This window comes from Tubulanus polymorphus, chromosome 10 (genome assembly GCF_964204645.1).
Source record: "Tubulanus polymorphus chromosome 10, tnTubPoly1.2, whole genome shotgun sequence".
In the NCBI taxonomy this organism is placed as follows: Eukaryota; Metazoa; Nemertea; class Palaeonemertea; order Tubulaniformes; family Tubulanidae; genus Tubulanus; species Tubulanus polymorphus.
This window is the reverse complement of record NC_134034.1, coordinates 10,897,346-10,921,074: the sequence shown is the minus strand read 5'-3', so window position 1 is coordinate 10,921,074 and position 23,729 is coordinate 10,897,346. Positions and strand designations below refer to the sequence as shown.

Here is a 23,729-nt window from a genome sequence, read left to right as displayed (position 1 = left end):
GAATGATTTACTCAAAATAGATTGCTTTTAGTTTTATTCAATCGTACAAAATAAAATTTCAATTTGGCCAATTATACAAAAAGATGAATTCACAATTCTTGATTCTTTTTACACAGTCTATGTTATTTTCTGTGGTTCGTAAAAATCCATATTTTATTAGAAAATTCAGTATACTGCTGCCAAGGGTGCAATTGGTCGAATGTCATTTTTGTCGGCTCCACATTTTCCTCGTCCCCAAAGTCGCCTTCCGATTCTGAGCCCTCAGTTTCTGAAGCTGATTCCAACTCGGAATCCGTTCCGGTCATCACCTCCTCTGTTTCCTCGTCAGTCTCAGATTCTGTCATCGCCTCATCAGTATTCGAACCCGTCTTCATCGTCGTCTCCTCCTCCGACTTCACCTCCTCAGTTTCCTCCTTTGTCTCGGAATAATTACTAGACCGATGATCGTTTTTCACGTGCCGATTCACCGAACACGGTTGCGAGAAAGTTTTCGAACAAAATTTACACGGATATCTCCGAGCAGCGCCCCCTTTAGGGTGTTTGTTAAACACGTGTAGTTCGAGACTCTTTTTTAATCCGTATGATTTGTCACACATTTCACAGTTATACCTACCACCAGCGGTATGAACAGCACACATGTGTGTTTTCAGACTACTATTATATCTGAACGTCCGCTGACAGATTCCACATTTATACCGCCGAGCGCTGTGAGGCCTATGCACGATTTTTAAATGATTTCTCAAAGAAGCTTTCAACGTGAATTGTTTCCGACAGATGGCGCATCGGTGCGTCTGCGATTTTATATGAACGTCCGACTTGTGCAGTTTTAACTCTGCTTTGTTCGTGAAAGTTTGATCGCACCGATTGCATTTAAACTTTTTTAGCCCAGCGTGCATGCCGAGTATGTGTCGTCGTAGATTACCATTCAAACCAAAACTCAATTTACAAATCTCACACTGGTACGGCTTCGCCCCCTGGTGGACGGTCGATACGTGACGCGTTAAACCACTATTCAACGCGAACGTCTTCGCACAGACTTCACATTTATGCGGGCGGGCGCCTTCGTGTACGATTTTCGTATGTCTTTTTAATTCACATTTCAGAGCGAAATCCTTCTGACAGATGGCGCACTGGTGCGGCTTTAATTTCAGATGTACGGCGGACGCGTGTATTTTTAATGTTCCCTTCGTACTGAATGATTTATCGCAGTGTTCGCATTTAAACGGATGCATAGCATTGATGGTGCAGCTTCGCCCCCTGGTGGACAGTTGATCGGAGTGGTAAAATTATCCAGTGTTCAGACACAGATTATCGTAGACCTGAAATAAACAGAAACACATTAAAGATAGGGTACAATGAGGAAGATAGGTAGACGAGTAGCCTCTGCATTTACTGGTGTCTGGCAAAAAAATTACCTAAATTAATTTAGATCCTGGACTCCTAAAGACATTTAGTTAGTTCTATTTTGAGTGAATAGGAAGGCCAAGGGGATCGATCAAATTTAACTTTTTAGCACAAGTTCCTCATCCAACATGTCCAAGCATAAGCAACGACGTCGACCTTTCTCTAATTCTAAAGAAAAAGTTGAAACAGACAGACAGACACAGCACAGCACAGAACAGAAAGAAAAATTCATTCCATCATGAAATTTACCCCAAACACTTGTTCACCAAGAACCTCCGTTAGTGTAGGATCGTAGAGCAACGTAGACCATTGGGTGAAGACCACAGTTTTTTGATGAATGAAAAAGGTTAAATGCGGTTTCTTCGTTTGTATTGTATGTTTATGCACAGCGGTTGTTTTCGATTAAAGCGCCGTCTACTCGATTAATATGGGTTCGAGTCCAGATTTATTGCGTATTGAATAGATAAATTGAATTACGCAGTTTTTAGCGGTAGTGTCATGATGTACTTTCATTTTAAAGATTCTCCGCATAAAAATTCATTCCGATCACAAAAACCCACATCAGTATAGGTTCACTCCTGAAAGTAGTTAATAACACCAATCATGTGGTTTGTGAAAATATCCCAATCGTGAAACTAAGGCCACAGACAGGTTAGTGACTATCCTGAAAGTTGCTGAATCCTGGCACTACAGTGCATCATCATTCTCGCGTTAATCAACACAAATAGTTTTATGTAAATAGGTTTTATTTCATGAAATTCCTGAACTGGATAATTCTTTATAATAAACAAACTACAGGTACAAATATCATCACTATTTATCGTTTAACATCACATTTATCTAATAAACGGCTGCCTGGTGGCAATCTTTAATAAGTTTATTATCATTCCTGTTCTATAAAAAGCCATATTTTCCCAGAATAAATGGCGTAGTGTTGCCATGGAATCGGTTTGTTGTCTCTCATTTCCTTTATCGGATTCACATTTTCCTCGTTCTCAAAGTCTCGTTCTGATTCCGTCACTTCCTCGGTATCAGAATCCGATTCAACATCCGAATCCGTGTTGACCTTCTCAAGATCTGTCTTCACCTCCTCTGTTTCCTCGTTGACGTCATAGTGTGAGACAGCCTCTGTCTCCTCCTCTCCCTCCTCCTCAATCTCAGAATCTACCTCCTTTGTCACTTCCTCAATCTCAGAATCTACCTCCTTTGTCACCTCCTCAATCTCAGAATCTACCTCCTTTGTCACCTCCTCAATCTCAGAATCTACCTCCTTTGTCACCTCCTCAATCTCAGAATCTACCTTTGAATCTGCATCATCCTTCTCATCGTCGGTCATCATCTCCTTTGTCTCCTCTTCAATCACACAGTCCGCAATCACCTCCTCTCCATTCGTCTCAGAATCTACCTCCTCTGTTTCCTCCTCCGTTTCCGAATCTGTTTCCACCTCCTTCTTTACGTTTTTTTCGAACCCATGAGCCGATTTCACATGCCGCATCATCGAACCTTTTGACGCGAAACTTTTCATACAACATCTACACCGATATTTCCGAGGAGCGCCATCTTCGGGGTGTTTGAGAAACATGTGTATATTCAGACTCTTTTTGATTCTGTACGATTTTTCACACATTTGGCAGTCGTACGTCTCACCCGTACCGTGAACTACGTGCATGTGCGTTTCTAAACGACTCTTATTCGCGAACGTCAGTCGACACGCATCGCATTTATGTTGTCGCGAGCCTCCGTGTACGATTGCCATGTGACTTTTCAAATTTCCTTTCACCGTGTAACGTTTAAGACAGATGGTGCACTGGTGCGGTTTTATGTTCAGGTGAATACGACGCCTGTGCAGCCTTAACTCTGCTTTCGTATTGAACGATTTATCGCAGTGTTCGCATTGAAACGCGCGCGCGCGGATGTGCACGATTATTACGTGTTGCTTCAAGTTTCCGTTGCACGAGAACGCTTTATCGCAGCGGTCGCATTTAAACGGTTTCAGGTTGTCGTGTATGTCGTGTACGTGGCGTCGTAGGGAAGCCGCGTAACCGAAACTCGCATCACATTTCTCGCACTGGTACGGCTTCGACCCGTGATGGACAACCGACATGTGCCCGTTCAATTGAATCTTATGCCTAAACGTCTGTCGACAGATCTCACATTCGTACAGTAGGACGCCTTTATGTACGGTTTTCATATGTCTTTTCAAATCGGTTTCTAATGCGAAATGATTCAGACAGATGGCGCATTGGTACGGTCTCGATTTCAAATACACGGCGGACATGTGTATGTTCAACGTTTCTTTCAGACTGAAAGATTTATCGCAGTGGGCACATTTGAACGGACCCAAACCGGGGTGTACACCGGACGTGTGTTGCTGCAGTGGGTTCTTTTTACCGTCCTCGCTCTGCAACGTTTCCTCCTCCCGATGGATGGTCGACGAGTGACGAGGCAAACAAGTTTCCTCCTCCCGGTGGATGGTCGACGAGTTTCGCTGCAAACATGTTTCCTCCTCCCGGTGGATGGTCGACGAGTGTTGCTGCAAACACGTTTTCTCACACTTTTCGCAAAAAGATTCCGACGAAGACTCCTCGTCGCTAGAGCTATAACAAGCGCCACCTACGGCGTGATTCGAAACAACGTGCTCGTCTAAATGACTCTTTCGTCCGAATATCCGTTGACATATATCACATTGATACAGCGTCGGCCCCTGGTGGTGGACGTTTGACTCGTGCTCGTCTAGACCTCTATTATCGCGAGACTTCCGCCGACGTTTATTGGTAAAATGTACATTTTCCAGATGTCTTTTCAAATCGGATTTCGATGCAAACCATTTCGTCTCCTCGCAGTGATCACATTTAAACGGACGTGGCCGTCCTTCGCCGTTGTGTACGGACATTATGTGCAGCTTCATGTTATGTTTCACGCCGAAATTCCTTTTACAGATATCGCACTGGAACGGCTTCAAATGAACGCAATACATGTGCTGTTTTAACTCTCCTTTAGTGGGGAACGCTTTGTAGCAGTGATCACATTTAAACGGTTTCAGACCCGAGTGTTTGCTCAATTCATGACGATTTAAACTAGTTCTGAAACCGAAGTTCTTGTTGCAGACCTTGCAATGGTACGGCCTTAATTTCAGATGAATGGCAGACCGGTGCCGCTTTAACGATGAAGTTGAGCCAAAAGATTTGTCGCAGTAATCACATTGAAATCGCCGATCACCGCTCTGTACTGTCGTTACATGGTGTTCTGAGTCCTCACTAAACGCTTTATCATACGGTTCACATTTAAAAGGTTTTGGATCCGCGTGTGCAGTTAATTCGGGTGGCCTTGAGATATCACACTGGTACGACTGCACCCCCTGGTGGTCAGATGACATATTGTGTATCGTAGATTTGTGCCGCCGCAAATTACTTTCCTCGCTGAACATTTGGTCACACTGATCACATTTGAACGCGCATAAACTCATTGTGCTTATCGATGTAACCTGCAATTAACAAAATCATTATTAAAAACCAGAAGAACAGTTGATCAATAAAGCACAGCAGTACGCCTAGACCTGGTTATCTAATAAGAATAGAATATACTAAATAACAGGGGTGGATCCAGGGCCCTATCTCGAGGGGGTTCCAAATTGTAGAAGGGCACTCACTATTATGGGGAGGGGCACTTTCTATGTCAAACAACCGCATAAAAGGGCGCTTTACTTCAAACCTGGGTTTTCAGGGGGGCACTTTCTATGCTAAATCATGCCAAATGATGGCATTTTTATGTCAAATACGTGGATTCAGGGGTGTCTCCGATCCAAAAGGGGCATAAAGCTCGACTGTATTCCAACCTGAATGTGGTGGGAGCTTGGAGATAATTCAGTCACCCAATAGTTGGTGGCAAGCTTTTTATAAGTGATGGTGGTTATAAAAGGTTAGGCTAAGTCAGGGATGACATGGCCGGGGTTCACTTTAGCCTAAAAACGTTAAGTAAAAGTTTCTATGTCGTGAGACTCTTCTTACAAAAATTTATAAACAATTGGCCGTTAAAGGGTCAATATCAGGCGGTCGCGTAGTTAGGAACCTGTCTGTGGTTTAGTTTCACTCATCGGATATTTTCACAGTCGCAATCTAATAAACAGAATTGAATTGAATAATGAATATCCACTTTGCTAAGACTAAAAGACGTACACGCATTCAAGCTTTTTGTTTTCCACACGAAAACATTATTTTTAAAAGATGATAATGCGCTACCTTATCTTTAATAAGTTGGTACTAGCGTGTATGATAGGGGCAGGGAACTAAACCTGCAAAATGGATGAGGAAAATCTACCCGAAAGACTGACTGCTTTTCGTATATTTGTACTTTAGTGCATTTCGGATTTCGGAAGGTCATGGACAGATTTACCATCTTTCGAAAAAGCGCCATCTACTCGCTGAACACGGGTTCGAGTCCGGATTTATCGCGCTGTCATTTTCGCGCATTTAGGCCAAACAAAACTGATACCTTGTTTCTCCGCAACGGCCGGGTCATTTTGCGCACGGCCCCGTGCGCACTCTGCAGTTTGATATGACTCGTCATTTTTGTAAAGTATAATAAAATTTGTGGGCAGTTTTCTATAGCGGGAGGGTCTGTTATGGTAAATTTCGAAAAAAGTATTGTACAGGGTAGATAGGCGACCGGCCGGGACAACTTTACAGCTCAGCAGAGCGGAGAAACAAGGTATCATTTTTTTTGCCTTAAATTGTTTTTTTTTGTAAATATAAATATTATCGTCACAGTCGTAAATGTTCACAGTCATGATGTTCGTTCCTCAAGAGATTTTAAATCAAATAAATGAGTTACTTCTGAGACTGAGTTATTTGTTTTTATTCAATTGTACATACATGTACAAAATAAAATTTCAGATAATGTACAAATTTTTTTTTCATTTCCAGTTTATGGATGAATTCAACCAGTTTTGAAGCACATTTTCATTCACAGAAAACAAGTTTTTGCATTTTCTTTGAAAATTAAGTGAACTGTTGCCAAGGATGCAATATTGGTTAATGCCATTTTTGTCGGATTTGCATTTTCCTTTTTTTCAAAGTCTCACTCCGATTCTAATTTCTCCTCCGTCTCACCTCCTCTCCGAATCTGTCTACCCCTCCTCACTCTCCCCACCAGTCTCTGAATCATTTTCAAACTGGTGAACATTTTTTACATGGCGATTCAGTGAACTCATTAACGTGTAACTTTTCAAACACAATTTACACCAAAATCTCAGAGCAGCGCCGCCTTTAGGGTGTTTCTGATATATGTGTCGAGTCAGACTTTTCTTTATTCTGTACGATTTCTCGCACATTTCACAGTTATACGTCGTACCTATAGTGTGAACTGCGATTGTGTGCATATCTAAACTACTCTTTCGCGCAAATTTGCGCTGACAGATGGCGCACTGGTATGGCTTCAATTTCAAATGTACGGCAGACGTGTGTTCTTCCAAATTTCTTTTCGTCCTGCATATTCGATCGCATCGAGCACACAGATAAAAGTATACAAGCAATCCAGAAGAATTATGAAGATGTGGTGGTCAAGTAGAGGCCACCACTGCACAGAGCCAGGGAGTGACTGACAGTCTGTGTGGATGGACGACTGACTGTGTCTGTCAGTGTGGTGAGTGATGGGGCAGAGACTCGCGAGGGTAGACACTGGTGGTGGAGTCTTTTGGGACTGGGAGGAGATATTTCCAGGTGTTCACTTACACTAATGAATAAAATTAATTACATAGAATTTTATACCCGAAACATTGGCTGCGCGCACAGTTTTCAGTTCAGATCAGTTTTTCGCCTAAAGCGCCCTCTACTCATACAATATGGGTTCGAGTCCCGATATATGAAAAGTCTATCACAAAACAGGGCATGGCCTTGCGCCTTAAACCAAGTCTTTCCTTAATGTAGCACTTAGTAGACTTGCTGCAAAACATGTATGTCTTCACCTCCTCTATTATGACCGAGTCAGTATCAGAATCTGATTCAACCTCTCTGGAACTGTGCCCGCCCTCACAGTCAGTCTTCGTCTTTGTTTTCTCCTCATGTCTCAGAAACTGTGCACCTCAAACTTAATCTTTTTGAAACCGGTGAGGAGCATATCTGTCACAACATGGTGATTCCAGTGAATACAGTTATTAGAAACTTTTCAAACAGAATAATTATTACACCAAATTTTCAAGTTAAGGAGTTTAATTCTTAAACTACATTAAGGTAATAAACATTAGAGGGATGCATATAATAAACAAAGTAATAAAATATATATAAACGTTAATAGAGCATACATTCATGCATTATTTGTTCAAAGTAAGTACACAATTCAAGCGATTTAATATAAAATAAAAATTTCACAAGATTTATCAAATGCGTTGTACAAGACATATGTGAATTTTTTTGCGTCAGAAAATAGCATTGATCCTCGCTTGCCAGGGTTTGATTGCCTCCCGCTGAAGCTCACGCCATCACAAACCCTGGTTGCATTGGTTTATTACACCACCCAAGATTTCTTGTTGGCAAACCCTTAGCAAACCCTTCATTGGTCTATTGCATCACCCAAAATTTCTTCTGTGATCCAGGGTTGGCGTTAGCTCCAGTGGGCAGCAATCAAACCCTGGCTAGCTAAGATGGAAAATAGCTGTTCAAGTGATATATCGTTACATGTATGCCAATAATATATGGGGATAAACTACGTGTACTTTACCAGTTAGTTTAAGGATTAACATTCAAAGAGTATTATTTGTAAAATTTTGTCATTAACATATTCTAGGCTTGTTTAAATAACCTTTTGCAGTAAGTAGAGATTTTAGACTGGCCTGTTCCAGAGTCCACCTAGAATAGTTCCTTGAGAAAAAGAATGGACCTGCTTGGTCTAACTATACGAAATTAAAAGCGACCATTTTAGAGATTACATCTACTTTTAAAACCCTCCAAACCATGGGAAGTGAGTTTTTCAATAGAATCTAGATGATAAGAGAATTTATACGAAATATAATGGTAGTTATAATTCATCTGTTTAGGTTGTTTATGAAACATGCGACTGTGTAAAGCCAGACACTTTATCATTGATAAATTTCTCGCATATTAGTAATAATTTGTAAGACATCTGACTGTTATACGAGTCACCAGTCGCATGAACTGCTCGCATGTGCGTATTTAGACTACTATTTAGTACAAATCTCTGCTGACAGATTTCACATTTATACCGTTGAAAGACTTTAGGCCTATGTACGATTTCTAAATGTCTTTTCAACGATGATTCGACTGAATAACTTCTTTGACAGAGGGCGCACTGGTGCGATTTTAATTTCAAATGTACGTCGATGTGCGCGTTCAAATGTCCTCTTGTACTGAATCTTTCATCGCAATAATCGCAGCTAAACTGACGTACGCCGTCGTGTACGGTCCTTACGTGTTGCCTCAAGGTTCCCTTCTGACCGAAACTCTTATTACAGACCTCGCACTGGTAGAGTTTTTCCCCCGGATGGAACGCAGCCATGTGTGAAATCAAAATACTCTTTCGCGTAAACTTCTGCTGACAAAATTCACATTTAAACGGTCGAACGCCTTCATGTACGAACCTGATGTGCGTTTTCAAATTAAATCTATTTGCAAAGCTTTTCTGACAGGTGCCGCACTGGGGCAGGTTTTTCTTTGCCTCAGCCGTATGGCGATTCAGGGAATTCTTGCGCGAACATAATTCACACAGAGATGCACGAGCATGTCGATACAGAATATCTTTTATCGAAAGCGATTTCTGGCACATTTCACATTTATTCGCACTAGAATGATGACTAGTAGCGCCACCGGTGCTTTGGTGTGAAACCATGTGCCCATCTGAATTTACGAACTTTCTTGCGATGGTCTGTTGAGAGACTTCGCGTTTATGCGGTGAGACGCCTTTATTCAACGCCGATTTAATAGCGGTGAAACGTTGCGGGCAGATGACGCGACGGCGCATCTTTGATTTTAAATGAACTCCAGACATGTGCCGTTTTAAACTGGTTTTCGTACCGAATGTTTTATCGCAGCGCTCGCATTCAAACGCACGTACACCTTCGTGGGTGACCATTACGTGCAACTTCAGGTTTCTTTTCTGACTGAAACAGCTTTTACAAATCTCGCACTGGTACCGCTGGTGAACCATTGAAAAGTGCTCCTTCAAATCAACCTCTTGTCCAAATGCCTGTGGACAGTATTTACACTTATGCGGGTGGGTGCCTCCGTGTACGATTGCCACATGTTTGTTCAAAACAGATTTCAATGTGAAATCTTTTTGACAGATGGTGCACTGGCGCCGTTTCAATTTCGGATGTGCTGCAGATGTGTGCAAGTTTAGCGCTTCTTTCGTACTGAAAGCTTTAAGGCAGTGGTCACATTTAAACCCACATCGTCTGGGCTGTTCGTCTGACGTGTGCAGCTGTATCTTTTGACGGTCCGCGCTCAGGAGCGTATTTGCCCCCGGGTGGACAGAAATCATGTGATTTCTTAGATTTACTCTTTGCTTGTACATCTGTTGACAGATTTTGCACTCGTACGGTCGAACGTCTTCGTGAACAATCGCCACGTGTCTTTTAAATTCAGATTTTACTAGGAAACATTTCAGACAGATGGCGCACTGGTGCGGCCTTAATTTCAAATGAACACGAGACTTGTGTTGTTTTAAATATTTTTTCAGAAGAAACGTTTTATCGCATTGATCACATTTAACGCGATCCTTTTCAGAGTCCTCGTTCTGGAACGTATTCGCCCCCTGGTGCACAGAAATCATGTGGCGTTTTAGAATTACTTTTTGCTTGAACCTCTGCGGACAGATTTTGCATTCATACGGTTGAGCGCCTTCGTGAAGGGCTTTCGCATGTCTTTTCAATTCAGTCTTCATCGCAAAACATTTCTGACAGATGGCGCATTGGTGCGGCTTTAATTTCAAATGAACGCGAGACGTGTGCAGTCTTAAATTCACTCTCGATCTGAACGTTTTATCGCAGCGATCACATTCAAACCGATGTAGATCGGGCTGTTGAACAGTCGTCTGCTGCTGTAGATCCTTTTCAGAGTCCTCGCTCTGAAACATAATCGCCCCCTGGTGGACAGAAATCAAGTGCCGATTTAGACTTACTTTTTGCTTGAACGTATGTCGACAGATTTTGCACTTGTACGGTCGCGCGCCTTCGTGTACGACCCTCACGTGTCGTTTCAAATCAGTCTCCATCGCGAAACATTTCCCACAGATGGCGCATTGATGCGGCTTTACTTTCAAATGTACCCGAGCTGTATGTCGTATTAAATTTTGCTTCCGACTGAAAGCTTTATCGCAGTGTTCACATTTAAACGGATGTGGACCAGGCTGTTCAACTGACGTCTGCTGCTGTAGATCCTTTTCAAGGTCCTTGCTCAGAAACGGTTCCGCCCCACAGTGGACACCAATAGTGTGTCGATTTAGATAACTCTCTTGTTTGAATGTCTGCTGACAGATTTCACATTTATACGGCCGAGCGTCTTCATGTACGGCCTTCACGTGTCTTTGTAATACAGATTTGACTGGGAAACGTTTTTCACAGATGGCGCATTGGTGCGGTTTTAATTTCAAATGAACGCGAGATGTGTGCTGTTTCAATTCACAGTTTGAATCGATGGAACTTCCATTCTCCTCCCTTGCCAATGTATTCGCCACCTGGTGGACAGTAATAGTGTGCCGATTTCGAACATGCCTATATCTGAACTTCTGCCGACAGATTTTGCACTCATACGGTCGAGCGCCTTTGTGTATGATATCCACGTGTAATTTTAATTCAGGTTTTATCGCGAAATACTTCTGACAGATGGCGCACTGGTGCGGCTTTAATTTCAAATGAACGCGAGATGTGTGCAGTTTTAGATTTCTTTTCAGACGAAATGTTTTATTGCAGTGATCACATTTTAATGGATGTGGACCGGGCTGTTCAACTGGCGTCTGCTGCAGTGGATTATTTTCACAGTCCTGACCGGGCTGTTCAACAGGCATCTGCTGCCGTGGATTATTTTCACAGTCCTGACCGGGCTGTTCAACTGGCGTCTGCTGCCGTGGATTATTGTCCCAGTTCTGACCGGGCTGTTCAACTAGCGTCTGCTGCCGTGGATTATTTTCGTAGTCCTCACTCTGAAACAAATTCGCCCCCTGGTGGAGGGAAATCATGTGCCGAGTTAGACTAAACCTTTGTTTGAATGTCTTCTGACAGATGGCGCATTGGTGTAGCTTGGAATTTGAATGAACACGAGCCACGTGCTGTTTTAAATATCTTTTCTGGCTAAAAGTTTTATCGCAATGATCACATTTCAATGGATGTGGACCGGGCTGTTCAATGGGCGTCTGCTGTCGTGGATTATTTTCCCAGTCCTGACCGGGCTGTTCAACGGGCGTCGGCTGCTGTGGATTATTTTCCCAGTCCTGACCGGGCTGTTCAACTGGCGCCTCCTGCTGTAGATTATTTTCGCAGTCGTCACTCTGAAACAAATTCGTCCCCTGGTGGACAGAAATCATGTGCCGAGTTAGACTACGCCTTAGTTTGAATGTTTTCTGACAGATGGCGCATTGGTGCAGCTTGGAATTCGAATGAACACGAGCCACGTGCTGTTTTAAATATCTTTTCTGGCTAAAAGCTTTATTGCAGTGATCACATTTCAACGGATGTAGAATGGGGCATTCAACAGGCGTCTGCTGCTGTGGATTATTTTCACAGTCCTCACTCTGAAACAAATTCGCCCCCTGGTGGACGGCAATCATGTGGCGAGTTAGACTAAGCCTTAGTTTGAATGTTCTCTGACAGATGGCGCATTGGTGCAGCTTGGAATTAGAATGAACACGAGCCACGTGCTGTTTTAAGTATGGTTTCAAACGAAATGTTTTATAGCAATGATCACACTTAAATCCTGATAGATTCGGGTGTCCAAGTGACATGTGTCGCTGTAGGTTAGAATTCAGATTGTATCTCTTTCCACAGACCTCGCACGGGAACGGCTTCTCTCCGTGGCCCTGGTGCATGATCGACAAGTGCGTATTCAGATCAATCTTTTCTTTAAACGTCTGCCAACAGTATTCACATACATGAAGTTGAGCGCCTTCATGTGCGGTGTCTACGTGTTGTTTCAAATCTGATTTCGATAGGAAGTCACCCTGACAGATGGCACACTGATACGGCTTGAATTCTAAATATGTGGCAGACATGTTTAACGTCAATGACAGGTTTGATCGCGATGATTGCTTTGAACGGACTCAAATCACGGTGTACAAGGTATACTGCTGCTGGAGCCAACTGGTGATCTCCACCTTCGACCCCTGCTGGTGGACATTCGACAAACAGGTTACCGGTAATCCAACGCGCTGTTCAATCAACCTATAGAAAATAAACAGAATTATAAAAGATTTGCAATCTGTGGTGTCGTCAGAGAGGGAATCAGCACAATTGCCCCCCAAATTAAATCTTTTTAATCTTAAAGTAACACAGATATTTACTTCAAATTAACTAGACAAAGTGAACTAATTCTAGCTATTTACTCTAGGACTGCTTTAGAGTTTTTGATTGGCTAAAGTAACACTAAAACTAATTCCAATAAATCAGCCAACGTTAACTAATGCACTAAGTGGACTTATTAAGTTTCCTTTAATTTGGTAATTACACAAGGACTGATTTAAAGTTTTTGATCTGCACACAGCATCAGTAATTCTATATCTTATAAATCTATATTCAAATGAATTTCTCAGTTAAGTATTTAGGTGGTGTTAATCCAAATCAAAAAGGATTTTATTCGGGAGGCAATTGTCCGGGGGGCAATTGTCCTAGAATCGTCAGAGAGAATGGAAGGATTTCACCGTAGAGTGACAGTTGATGTTACTTACAATAACCAGTCGGCGCTTCTCCACTGCGCATGCGCAATTTTGCTGAACTTATAAAATTTCTAAGTAATTTTTGCAAAAATCAAGGTTCGTAAACACGCGAGTGATAGCACAACATTCTAGCCGATCCAGCCATCCAGCCGGAACGAATTGAATATATCGATTTTTTTAACCCTTTACTCTAATCAAGATTCAAGAATAGGGGACTAGAAGTTAGGATTAGGGTTAGGGTTAGGTTTAGTTCCCTAATCATCATTAATTACTATATACATTACTATCATTATATATCATCATTATCAATTACTAATATTATTACTTAATTGATTACTATCACTACATATATAGGCCCTATTGCTATAGTCCCCTATTCTTGAATCGCACCTAATCCTAACCCTACCCTCTAGACCCTAAACTTAACCCTTTGGACCAGCCTCATTTTTAGGACCCGTAGTCGTAGATGAGATCTATTTTCTACTACGGTTGAAAAAGCCGCCATTTTGTATCGAGGATCGGTTCACTAACGTCTTTTACCTGCGCTGAATTAGACAGTGTGTGAGAGCAGTAAATCGATGGTGTCGATGTTTCACTTGCGTGCCTTCCTTCCTTGCTTGGGGAATGACTTGTCTTATAGAAGGATCCGCTCAACTTAATGACAAGAAGAAAAGGGCACCAAATCTAAGGGAGAAATTACCAACATTCCCAGACTCAGCAGCAGCACCATTGACCTAAATGTCAGATTGGAGCAACTCATCAATATGGGTTCGAGTCCCGACATTTTATCACACCTTAAATGTAGAACTATAACGGAATAGTTTTGTTATAGTTCTTGGCTATAGCAAACGATTGGTTTCTGCAGTAATAGAGTCTAGGACGGAACAAGTATTATTACACGTGTGTAGAATATAAAGTTTATTGGACCGCAACAACCACAGGGATTTGACTAGTTTACTGACTTCGAAACCCCCTTCCCTGGACCCAGTTCCAGTCAGGTTAGGGTTAACTCTCGAGTCAAAATTAGTTCATTTCCAATTAGTTAACTCAGATCTTTACACAGACCTGTGGAACTTGGTCCAGTATAAAAAATGTCCATATACAGGGATATTGGGGCTGGTTATTGATATTGGTGACAAGTTCTCTGCGAAATTTACTCGTGTGGTAATTACCCCCAGAGATTCTTCACCGCCACAACAACAATCATCATAGAAAACAATAATTGAATTGAGTTCTAAGTCATATGTTTTTATTTCATGTAGAAAATGAGGAATACAGCAGACGACATATACAACACACCGTGAAATAATGTATTAATACTTTCTCATCTACAGAGCAGTTCATTTTTCAAAAGAAATGGAAAATCTTATTCCTATAATCTAGTTACGGACAAGAGCAAAATATTGAGTCGTTGAAAAAAGACAACATTTGATTATCGAGAAAAATGCAGAGAAAGGGATCACAATTTTTTACATATTTAAGTACGAATTGAGTTTTCAGTGAAGAGACACATATTTTTTATCACGCGCTAAAACAAATAAATCTATAACATAATTTTCGTTGTAATCTACGAAGTCATTCAATCAATCAATATTCCTGGTAAAAATTATCAGTTTAAAAAAACTACTCTAGTTCAACAGAACTAGCTTTAGCTTGTTACCAGGTTTTATGTTAAAGGTGGTTAAAAGGTATTTCCAAGGGGAAATTCTTACGGGGTTCTTGCGAGTTTCCCAATTTCAATTCTTATAACTTTTCCATAGCTAGATTATAAATTTTCCAGACCACCAAGTTACTATCGCAAACCTAGAACAGGCAACATAGGCCCATTCAAAGTAAATAAGAGCCAATTATCAATACCATCGACATAAGTATTTTCATTAAGTTTGTTATCAAATGTGTAGTATGACATTTAGGCATATATAGCCTAAAATACAAAATAGAAGAAAAACCTTCTTTTGAAACTATTTTCTGATTTTTCATACTTTTTCCATTGCGGTTGCCATAGAGAAAAAAAAATTCCTATAGCTTTTCAAGGGCTTGGAAAAAATTCCAATTTTCCAAAACCCGCAAGAACCCTGCAAACATAACACGTTCAAGAAATACAAACCTCCCCTCTTCTATTCCCCTGCCAATATAGTCTTCTTCAAACTTTCTAATTTTTCGGTTTTGGAAAATGCGTTCGACGACAAGGACATAAAATCTAATACAAAGCATTTTTGCCGTGGCGGAATAAAACAAAAATTCCCATTTAAAATGGTTACCGAGATTTACAGCCATATTTACACGGTACACGCACGGAGCAATGCCACTATTATTTACATATAACGTTAAAATGCAATTTATTTTCATTGGAAACTTCAGAATTCGAACATTCACCCACCCCGTTTTTTTTGTTTTGTTTTACTAACCCTGAAAATGCCACAGAGTGACTATTTTTGTATTTGAGTCCGAATCTCAAATATAAACCTATAAATACACATGATTCATGATTCCTGATGACAAGTCTAGAAAATGCTGATTGTTAACTATTTCTTTTTGTTTTCATTCCTGATAAGAATTTCTAAATTCCATTGAATTCGTTTTATATTGTTAAATAACAATTCATCATAATCTCAACAGTTAATTCGTTGCCCGATTATTACATTGATTCAATCGATTAAGTTTCTATCAATTCTATCAATTCTTCTTCTATATAATCAATATAAAACATTAGCTTTTTCTTTTATTCAAAATAAAATCATAATAATTATTACTATTATTATTGATGATAATATTTATTCATCTGATTGATTATAAGCGTCTGTTTCAAACGGAATCATCCGCTTCGATTTGTTCGACCTTGACGATCAGTTCCATATCGCTGTCGTCTGCTGCCGGTGAAAAATCTGTCTGCCGCTCGTCGAATTTCATCCTTTTCATCGGAATCTCATTTTCCTCATCCCCCTCGATCGCGAAGTCCTCGTCGTCCTGCTCTTCATCCTCAGTCTCCTCCTTTTCAACTTCGGAATCCTCGAACTGATGAAAGTTGTCGACGTGGCGATCGAGTTGGCTCTTTTTCGCGAAACGTTTCGGACACAGTTTACACCGATGTCGTTTTCGCGGCGTCGTCTCCGCTGCCGCGCTAGAACGACGACTAGCGCCACCAGAGGCATGAATAGAAATCACATGGCGATCGAGGTTACTTTTTTGTCCGAACGTCTGCTGACAGATCTCGCATTTGTACGGACGCGCGCCTTGATGAACGGTCTCTAAATGCACTTTCAACGAAGATTTGATCGAAAAGCATTTCTGACAGATGGCGCACTGGTGCGGTTTTAATTTCAAATGTACGGCAGACGTGTGCATTTTTAACGTTTCTTTCATACTGAAAGTTTTATCGCAGTGTTCGCATTTAAACGGTCTCAGACCGGCGTGTACGCTGAACATGTGCCGCCGTAGGTTACTATTCAAGCCGAATGTCGCTTTACAAATCTCGCACTGGTACGGCTTCGCCCCCTGGTGGACGGTCGACATGTGACGCGATAAATTCGTCTTGCAGCTGAAACGCCCGTCGCAAATCTCGCATCGGTACGGACGCAATCCGAGATGCACCGACGACAGATGCGCCTGCAGCGTCGCCTTCAATTTGAAACTTTTGTGACAGACCTTGCACAGGTGCGGTCGTACGCCGAGGTGAACAGTCGACATGTGAGTCGTCAACGTCGACTTCATCTTGAAACTCTTGTCGCAGACCTCGCATCGAAACGGCCTATAATCGAAATGAACCGTCTGCATGTGCGTTGTCAAGGTCACCTGTTTGAAAAAAAGAAATATCTTCATTAGTTGAATTTGACCAAACAATTGTAATAAGTTCATTATGCAATATTTCAAACAGCAGAATTATTGACCATTGATCAAATTATCTTAAATTCCTAATTAAGTATTCGACTATTTCGATCTATGGAGAGTAGATTGTCAAAATTGTCTACTCTGAAATTCAAATTCTCAAATGAAAAAAATTAATATGGAATTCAGTAACTGAGCCTGATTCCCCTGACCCGTAAGAACCCAGATTCCCCTGGATCCGTGAGAACCCAGATTTTCCGGATCCATAAGAACCCAGATTCCCCTGATCCGTAAGAACCCAGATTTCTCTGATCTATAAGAACCCACATTCCCTGGATCCGAAAGAACCCAGATTCCCTGGATCCGTAAGAACCCAGATTCCCTGGATCCGTAAGAACCCAGATTCCCCTGATCCGTAAGAGCCCAGATATCTCTGTAAGAACCCTAGTAATAACTACACTAAAAGGTCTCTGGTCACAAACCTTTAATTTGAAGCGTTTCTGGCAGACGCTGCACTCGTGAGGTCGAATTCCTAAATGAACGCTCTTCACGTGAACGTTCAACGAGCCTTTGAAGCTGAATTTCTTGCCGCAGTGTTCGCACTCGTGCGGCCGCGAGCCCAAGTGCACGGCGCTCGTGTGCTTCTTCAACGTTTCGACGCTTTTGAAACTTTTCTGACAAACGCGACATTCGTGCGGCCGCAGCCCGACGTGAACGGACGACACGTGCGTCGTCAACGTGCCCTTGAAACTGAAACACTTCTTGCAGATTTCACACTCGTACGGGCGCAGACGTCGGTGCACGGCCGATACATGATTGCGCAACGTCATCTTCGATTTGAAAGCCTTGCCGCAGTCCGTGCACGGGTACGGCCGTATTCCTAAATGCACGCCACGAATGTGCGTCTGCAACGTCAAATTCATTTTGAAACTTTTGTGACAGATTTTGCACTCGTGCGGCCGCAGTCCGAGGTGCACGGCCTTCACGTGATTGGTCAACGTGCCCTTGATGCTGAAACGTTTCGGACAGTTCGGACAGTGGAACGGACGCTTGCCGTAGTGAACGCTCGCCACGTGGCGTTGCATCGTCATTTTCGACTTGAAACGTTTGTCGCACAGTTCGCACGGGTACGGTCGCAGTCCGATGTGTACGTCGCGTATGTGACGTTGCATCGACATGTTCATCTTGAAGCGTTTGTGGCAGATGTCGCATTCGTGCGGTCGTAATCCGAGGTGCACGGCCTTGACATGCATGTTCAACGAGCCCTTGAAACTGAACTGTTTGTCGCAGTGCGAGCATTTGAACGGTTTGAGGCGTTGGTGTACGGCGCCGACGTGCTTCTGCATGCACATCTTCGATTTGAAACTCTTCTGGCAGACGGCGCACTGGTGCGGCCGCAGGCCCTCGTGAACGGCGCGCATGTGCGTCGTCAACGTCACGTTCATTTTGAAGCTTTTCAAACAGATTTTACACTGATGCGGTCGCAGTCCGAGATGTACGGCTTTCATGTGCGTGCGCAACGAGCCTTTCAAACTGAAGCTACGCTCGCAAACCTGACACTGAAACGGTTTCAAGCGCAAATGCACGGCCTGCACGTGTTTCGTTAACGTTACCTTCGCGCTGAAGTTCTTCTTACAAACGCTGCACTGGTGCGGTTTCAGCTGCAGGTGCACCGACGACATGTGTATGTTCAACGAACCTTTCGACGCGAACATCTTGCGGCAGACGTTGCAACCGTACGTGCGCGCGCCCTCGTGAACGGTGGCGACGTGACGCGTCAGATTGTTCTTCATCGAGAAACGCTTGTCGCAGACGCCGCACGCGTACGGACGCGTGCCGAGATGCACCTGATTGACGTGCGTCGTCAACGTCGCTTTCAACTTGAACGATTTCGCGCAGATTTTACACTCGAACGAACGTTGATCGCTGTGCACCGTCGACGCGTGTATTTTCATGCTGTTCTTCGATTTGAAGCCTTTATGACAGACGAGGCAGACGTACGGCCGCGCGACCGAATGTACGGTTTTCATGTGCGACCGCAACGCGTCGTTGCTCTTGAAGCCGCGGTCGCACTGCTCGCACCGGAATGGTCGCCGGTTGTCGTGAACGGTCGCCATGTGCGTCGTCATCGTCGCCTTCAGGCCGAATTTCTGATTGCAAATCGTGCACTCGTACGGTTTCAGATTCAAGTGTACGGTCGACACGTGATTGCGCTGCGTCACTTTCGTTTTGAAACGCTTGCCGCACAGTTCGCATGCGTACGGGCGCAGGCCCTCGTGAACGCGACGCTGGTGGCTGCGTTGCACGTCGAGCGACTTGAAACACTTGTCGCATTCCGTGCATTTGAACGCGCGCGTCGCGACGTGTATCGTCTGATAATGCGACTTCAACGTCGCCTTCAGTTTGAACGTCTGCGGGCAGACGGAGCACTCCCACGGCCGGTCGCTCGAGTGAACCGTCAACAAATGCGTCTGCAACGACGAGTTCGTTTTGAAACTAGACTGACAGAACTTACACGGATACGACCGCGTCGACGAGTGCACCGTCGACATGTGACGACTCAAGTTCGCTCGATGCGCGAACTTCCGTCCGCACGTGCGACACCGGAACAGACGATCGGATGACAGAACCGTTCTCCGATGGCGACGCGGTTTGAAATGCGCGCGGCGTTGGTGCACGGCAAGCCCGATTTTCGTCACGCACAATTTGCCGCAGATGTCGCATGCTAAACGCGGTTTACGATCGACTTCGTCGGACCAAACTCGTTCGTCGTCCGGTTCTGAACCGGGTTCGGTTTTTACGGCGGCGCGACTCGGTTTGTCGTAATCGACGCTCGATCGACAAGACTCGTCCTCGCTCCTAGTCCCGTCCGCTTCAACCGGTTCCTGCTTAATCCGCGTAAAACCCGCCTCGTTTTCCGATTCACCAACGCCATCTGGTGGCGAATGACTTTCCGATTTGTCACCGCCACCTAGTTGCGGCAACGGATGCGCTTTCGTTTTGTGCGTCGTGAGTCCGCGTTTCGTCGGAAAGCTTTTCGGACAGAACGGACATTGAAACAGTTCCTCTAGCGTGCGAAACGACGGATCGGTATTTCCGGTTAGATACAACGTGTCCTGGTCACGGTCTGCATCCTGTTCCGCGCCGTCGTCTTCCTCGGCTTTCATCACGTGAGCGCGGTATCGATGAACGGCGAGACCGCGATGAGTCGGGAAAACCTTCGCGCACGAATCGCACTTGAATTCGACATCAGATGAATCGACGGCCATCGAAGCCTCGGAGGAAGATTCAGAGTCCGGTTCGGGCGGCTCCGTTTTAACGCGCGGAGGAGTCAACACAGCAGGCTCGGTCGGCGGAGGATCCGGGTTCGTGTATGGTACTCCGTGCTGCGATGTCATGTGCAGTCGTAACGTTCCTTTCAGTTTGAAAATCTTCTGACATATTTCGCACTTTTGCGGTTCGCCGTTGACGTGCACTTTCGAAATATGAGCTTTCAGTGTGGAATGTCCGTCGAACGTTTTACGACAAATTTTACACTGATGATTTTGTGATGTCGTTGTTTCGTCCATTAGTTTTCGTTGTTTTTCGTGAACAAAATTCATGTGATCGTTCAAAGCTTCTTTCCGCGCGAACCGAAGCTGACAAACGTCGCATCGATGTAATCCGTCTGCTGGTTGTTTTAATCCGTCTGCTGGTTCATTTAATCTGTCTGCAGGTTCATTTAATCCGTCTGCTGGTTCTTTTAATCCGTCTGCTGGTTCTTTTAATCCGTCTGCTTGTTCTTTTAATCCGTCTGCTGGTTCTTTTAATCCGTCTGCTGGTTCATTTAATCCGTCCGCTGATTCATTTAATCCTTTCGCTGGTTCTTTTAATCCGTCTGCTGGTTCTTTTAATCCGTCCGCTCCACCGACATCTTCGTCTGCTCCACCGACATCTTCGTCGTCTGCTGGCTCGATTTTTACGCGTTTCAAACTCGCCGCCGATGCCGCGTCGTTCTTCGTCATTTTCATGCCCCTCTTTCCGGAGCAGAAACTATGAACGGAGAACCGATGTCGTTCGAAGTGACCGATCCGAGTGAACTCGCGCCGGCACACGTCGCACTCGTACATTTTATTCTTGTTTTTGTGGTATTTCGTGTGCGCGCGGTTCTTATGAATGACCAGCGAGCGTTTCGACGTGAAGTATTCGTCCTTTCCCACGCACAAATCGCATCGGATTCGACCTTTTTTCGCGTCCCCCGTTGCTGTGGTAACCGCTTCTACCGGTTCGGCATCTTTCTCGACTTTTATATTCAACGCCTGGAACACATCCGCGCGATCGTCATCTCGTTCTGTCTTAACGACGACCGTCTCCGGTTCCGAGTCCGAGTCCCAATCCACCGTTTCCCCGTCACCGTCAGATAACTCGACGACAGTGACCGGTTTTTTATCCCGGTCGTCGTTGATCTCGATTTCGACGACCGACTCGTCCGAGTCCCAATAATCGCTCATCACCTCGACTTCACCCGATATCCACTGACAATCATCATCGTCGTCGTCGTCGCTCTTCTCATCGTCGTTATGGTAACCGTCCTCTTCGTCGCGAGGCATCGGGTTATTTTCCTCCTCGGCGATCAGAACGATTTTCTCCGACGCTTCGGATTTCGACCGACGCTGAACGAATTCTTCCAGTTTTTCCGTTTTTACTTTCGTCACTTTTTTCGCGACGTAATTCGTCGTCGTCGTCGTATCGCTCGACGAAGACTCAACAGACGAGGACGGCGGCGCCCCCTTCGAATCGTTATTCGTACTAACGTGATAGAATTCTTTATGTCGGTTGAGCGTCCACTCGTACGCGAACGTTCGCACGCACTGATCGCACTTATAAACCGTCTGCTCCGTCACCGTAGCGACGCTAGATTTAACGCCGGCATCGCCGTGCGCGAACGTCATGTGCCGATTATAAGTCCACTGATTCACGAAATTCTGTCCACATTTTCCGCAAACGAATTTATCCGCGCAATTTTCGACGACGTTCTCCGTTTTGATCGCGTCGATTTTCACTGGCATTTTTCCGTCGAAGTAACCATTTCTCGACGTTTCCGTAGCGATGGCAGACGGATTCGATACAGCCGTCTGCTGCGAGTCCATCGTTGTCATGGCGATTTTAGATTTCTTCGATTCTGCAAAAAATATCAATAGCATTAACTAACTTCTCAAAATTGAAAAGGTTTCGGGCGTAAAAGGAGTTTCAAGAAGCACCTTAAAAAGCATTTTCCGTTTTGGGAAAGGAATCATGGAGTCGTAGGGGACTTGGGATTGTTGGACTGGACTGCAAACTTACCCGACCCTGAATTTGATTTAGTCAAATCGTTTTCTCCATCAGTGGAACTTAACTGTTGAACAGAGGAAATAACCGGCCAATCAGCGACCTGCGCTACGGCTGATATCACCGGGTAGCCAGATAAGTGACCATCAGGTGCTGCCACCTGTACCATAGAATCGATCGGTTGTTTATACGGTGCTGCCACCTGTGCGTAGTACGTCGCCAGCTGCCCGTCGGAATGAGGAACCTGCGCCATCGCGGAAACTAACGGAAAATTACCGCCGCCGACGGACACCTGGCCTTCGGTCGAGGTCGTTATCTGCCAGGTTGAATCCGGCGCGGCGACCTGCGCCACGTAGGTCGCGCCATCCGAGTGGGCGACCGCCGATAACACTGGTCGCTCGGTCTGACCACCAGGGGGTGCTGCTACGTGCCACTGATGAGCGTCGATCATTGTAGGGTCGATGTATGAATTCTGTGGCCATTTCCCCGCGGACGGATCACCGCCGCTGCCGTCGCTATGGTGATGTAGGAATTTCCCGGCATTCGTCGAAGTTGACAGAAAATGTTTCAGACGTTTGTTTTCTTCTTGAAGTTCGCGGATTATGCGTTCTGATTGGCTCTCTTCCTCGGCAGCCATATTGGCCGTCTCTACCTCGGGCCTAGAACACTGCAAGAACAATGACATTCCAAGCATTACATTTCTGCATCAAGAAACTAGAGTCTGTACGGATTACACACAGACTATTGCATTGCAGCATTAAAGACTCTCTACTTTAACAGTTGTTTCTCTTAAATTAAAGCAGTTTATTCCGTGATCAAAGATCAAAATTACAGTTCCCTTTTAGATATACCCGTTAATCAACTCAGACAGCAGTTTAATCGTCCCCGGTTAGAGTTATTACCTATCTAGGCGCGGTTTTCATCATCCGCATCTTAAATATAACTTCTTATCATCAATCCGGGAATCCTGACTTCCTCGCGCGGTAATGACGTCATTTCAGGGATAACCTCGCTTTTCCGTGCGGTAGGTTCGAGTCCCGCGATATCCTCGAAAATAAATGAACAGCTATATGCTCGATTCGAAAGGATAATACTTTATGAATAAAAGATCCACCTTTCTTGAGGCATGTGTGTTGACCAGTCAGGAATGACGACGGACTTTGTCCAGCACGCGGCTATAAATGGTTTCCTTCAGTTTGTAAGGGTGGTTGATTCCAAGCTGGGCATATGCCACACAGCTTTGGGCCTGGTAGTGGTTAGTTAGTTACCTAATCGTTGGTGGTAAGCTTTTTATAATCGGATGGGCTTATACCAACTTA

The 23,729-nt window shown here is 44.1% G+C and overlaps 3 protein-coding genes across 6 annotated transcripts; all 3 read right to left on the bottom strand.

Moving 5' to 3' along the window:
- Positions 1-101: 101 nt before the first annotated feature.
- Positions 102-12,618, bottom strand: LOC141911601 (uncharacterized). Its single transcript, XM_074802586.1, has 2 exons — positions 8,443-12,618; positions 102-1,277 (listed from the first exon to the last, which is right to left on the bottom strand). Exons 1-2 carry the CDS (start codon positions 12,616-12,618, stop codon positions 123-125), a joined length of 5,331 nt encoding a protein of 1,776 aa, XP_074658687.1. The 3' UTR covers positions 102-122.
- On the bottom strand, positions 2,176-5,798 carry LOC141911855 (uncharacterized). Of its 4 annotated transcripts, XM_074802927.1 has the most exons (3): positions 5,722-5,798; positions 2,639-4,888; positions 2,176-2,572 (listed from the first exon to the last, which is right to left on the bottom strand). In XM_074802927.1, exons 1-3 carry the CDS (start codon positions 5,782-5,784, stop codon positions 2,288-2,290), a joined length of 2,598 nt encoding a protein of 865 aa, XP_074659028.1. In that variant the 5' UTR covers positions 5,785-5,798; the 3' UTR covers positions 2,176-2,287. The 4 variants fall into 4 exon arrangements, with proteins under 4 accessions (XP_074659028.1, XP_074659027.1, XP_074659029.1 ...); XM_074802926.1 differs by having other exon boundaries at positions 2,176-4,888; XM_074802928.1 differs by having other exon boundaries at positions 2,176-4,888; positions 5,643-5,780.
- A 1,940-nt stretch (positions 12,619-14,558) lies between the features above and the next one.
- LOC141911854 (uncharacterized) lies at positions 14,559-23,396 on the bottom strand. The gene is made up of 4 exons (XM_074802925.1): positions 23,313-23,396; positions 22,426-23,077; positions 17,586-22,264; positions 14,559-17,070 (listed from the first exon to the last, which is right to left on the bottom strand). The coding sequence occupies exons 2-4, from the start codon at positions 23,045-23,047 to the stop codon at positions 16,084-16,086; spliced, it is 6,288 nt and encodes a 2,095-aa protein (XP_074659026.1). The 5' UTR covers positions 23,048-23,077; positions 23,313-23,396; the 3' UTR covers positions 14,559-16,083.
- Between the last annotated feature and the right edge of the window lie 333 nt (positions 23,397-23,729).

Excerpts from the sequence above, each read along its gene's own strand:
- LOC141911855 (XM_074802926.1), bottom strand. The coding sequence starts at position 5,784 with ATGACCTTCCGAAATCCGAAATGCACTAAAGTACAAATATACGAAAAG. Across the intron at positions 4,889-5,721 it reads AAAAGCAGTCAGTCTTTCGG|GTTACATCGATAAGCACAAT; the intron begins GTAGATTTTCCT and ends TGTTAATTGCAG.
- LOC141911601 (XM_074802586.1), bottom strand. The coding sequence starts at position 12,618 with ATGTCTGCCACATATTTAGAATTCAAGCCGTATCAGTGTGCCATCTGT. Across the intron at positions 1,278-8,442 it reads TTACACAGTCGCATGTTTCA|TCCGATCAACTGTCCACCAG; the intron begins TAAACAACCTAA and ends TAATTTTACCAC.
- LOC141911854 (XM_074802925.1), bottom strand. The coding sequence starts at position 23,047 with ATGGCTGCCGAGGAAGAGAGCCAATCAGAACGCATAATCCGCGAACTT. Across the intron at positions 22,265-22,425 it reads TAAATCAAATTCAGGGTCGG|AATCGAAGAAATCTAAAATC; the intron begins GTAAGTTTGCAG and ends TATTTTTTGCAG. Across the intron at positions 17,071-17,585 it reads AGAAACGCTTCAAATTAAAG|GTGACCTTGACAACGCACAT; the intron begins GTTTGTGACCAG and ends TTTTTCAAACAG.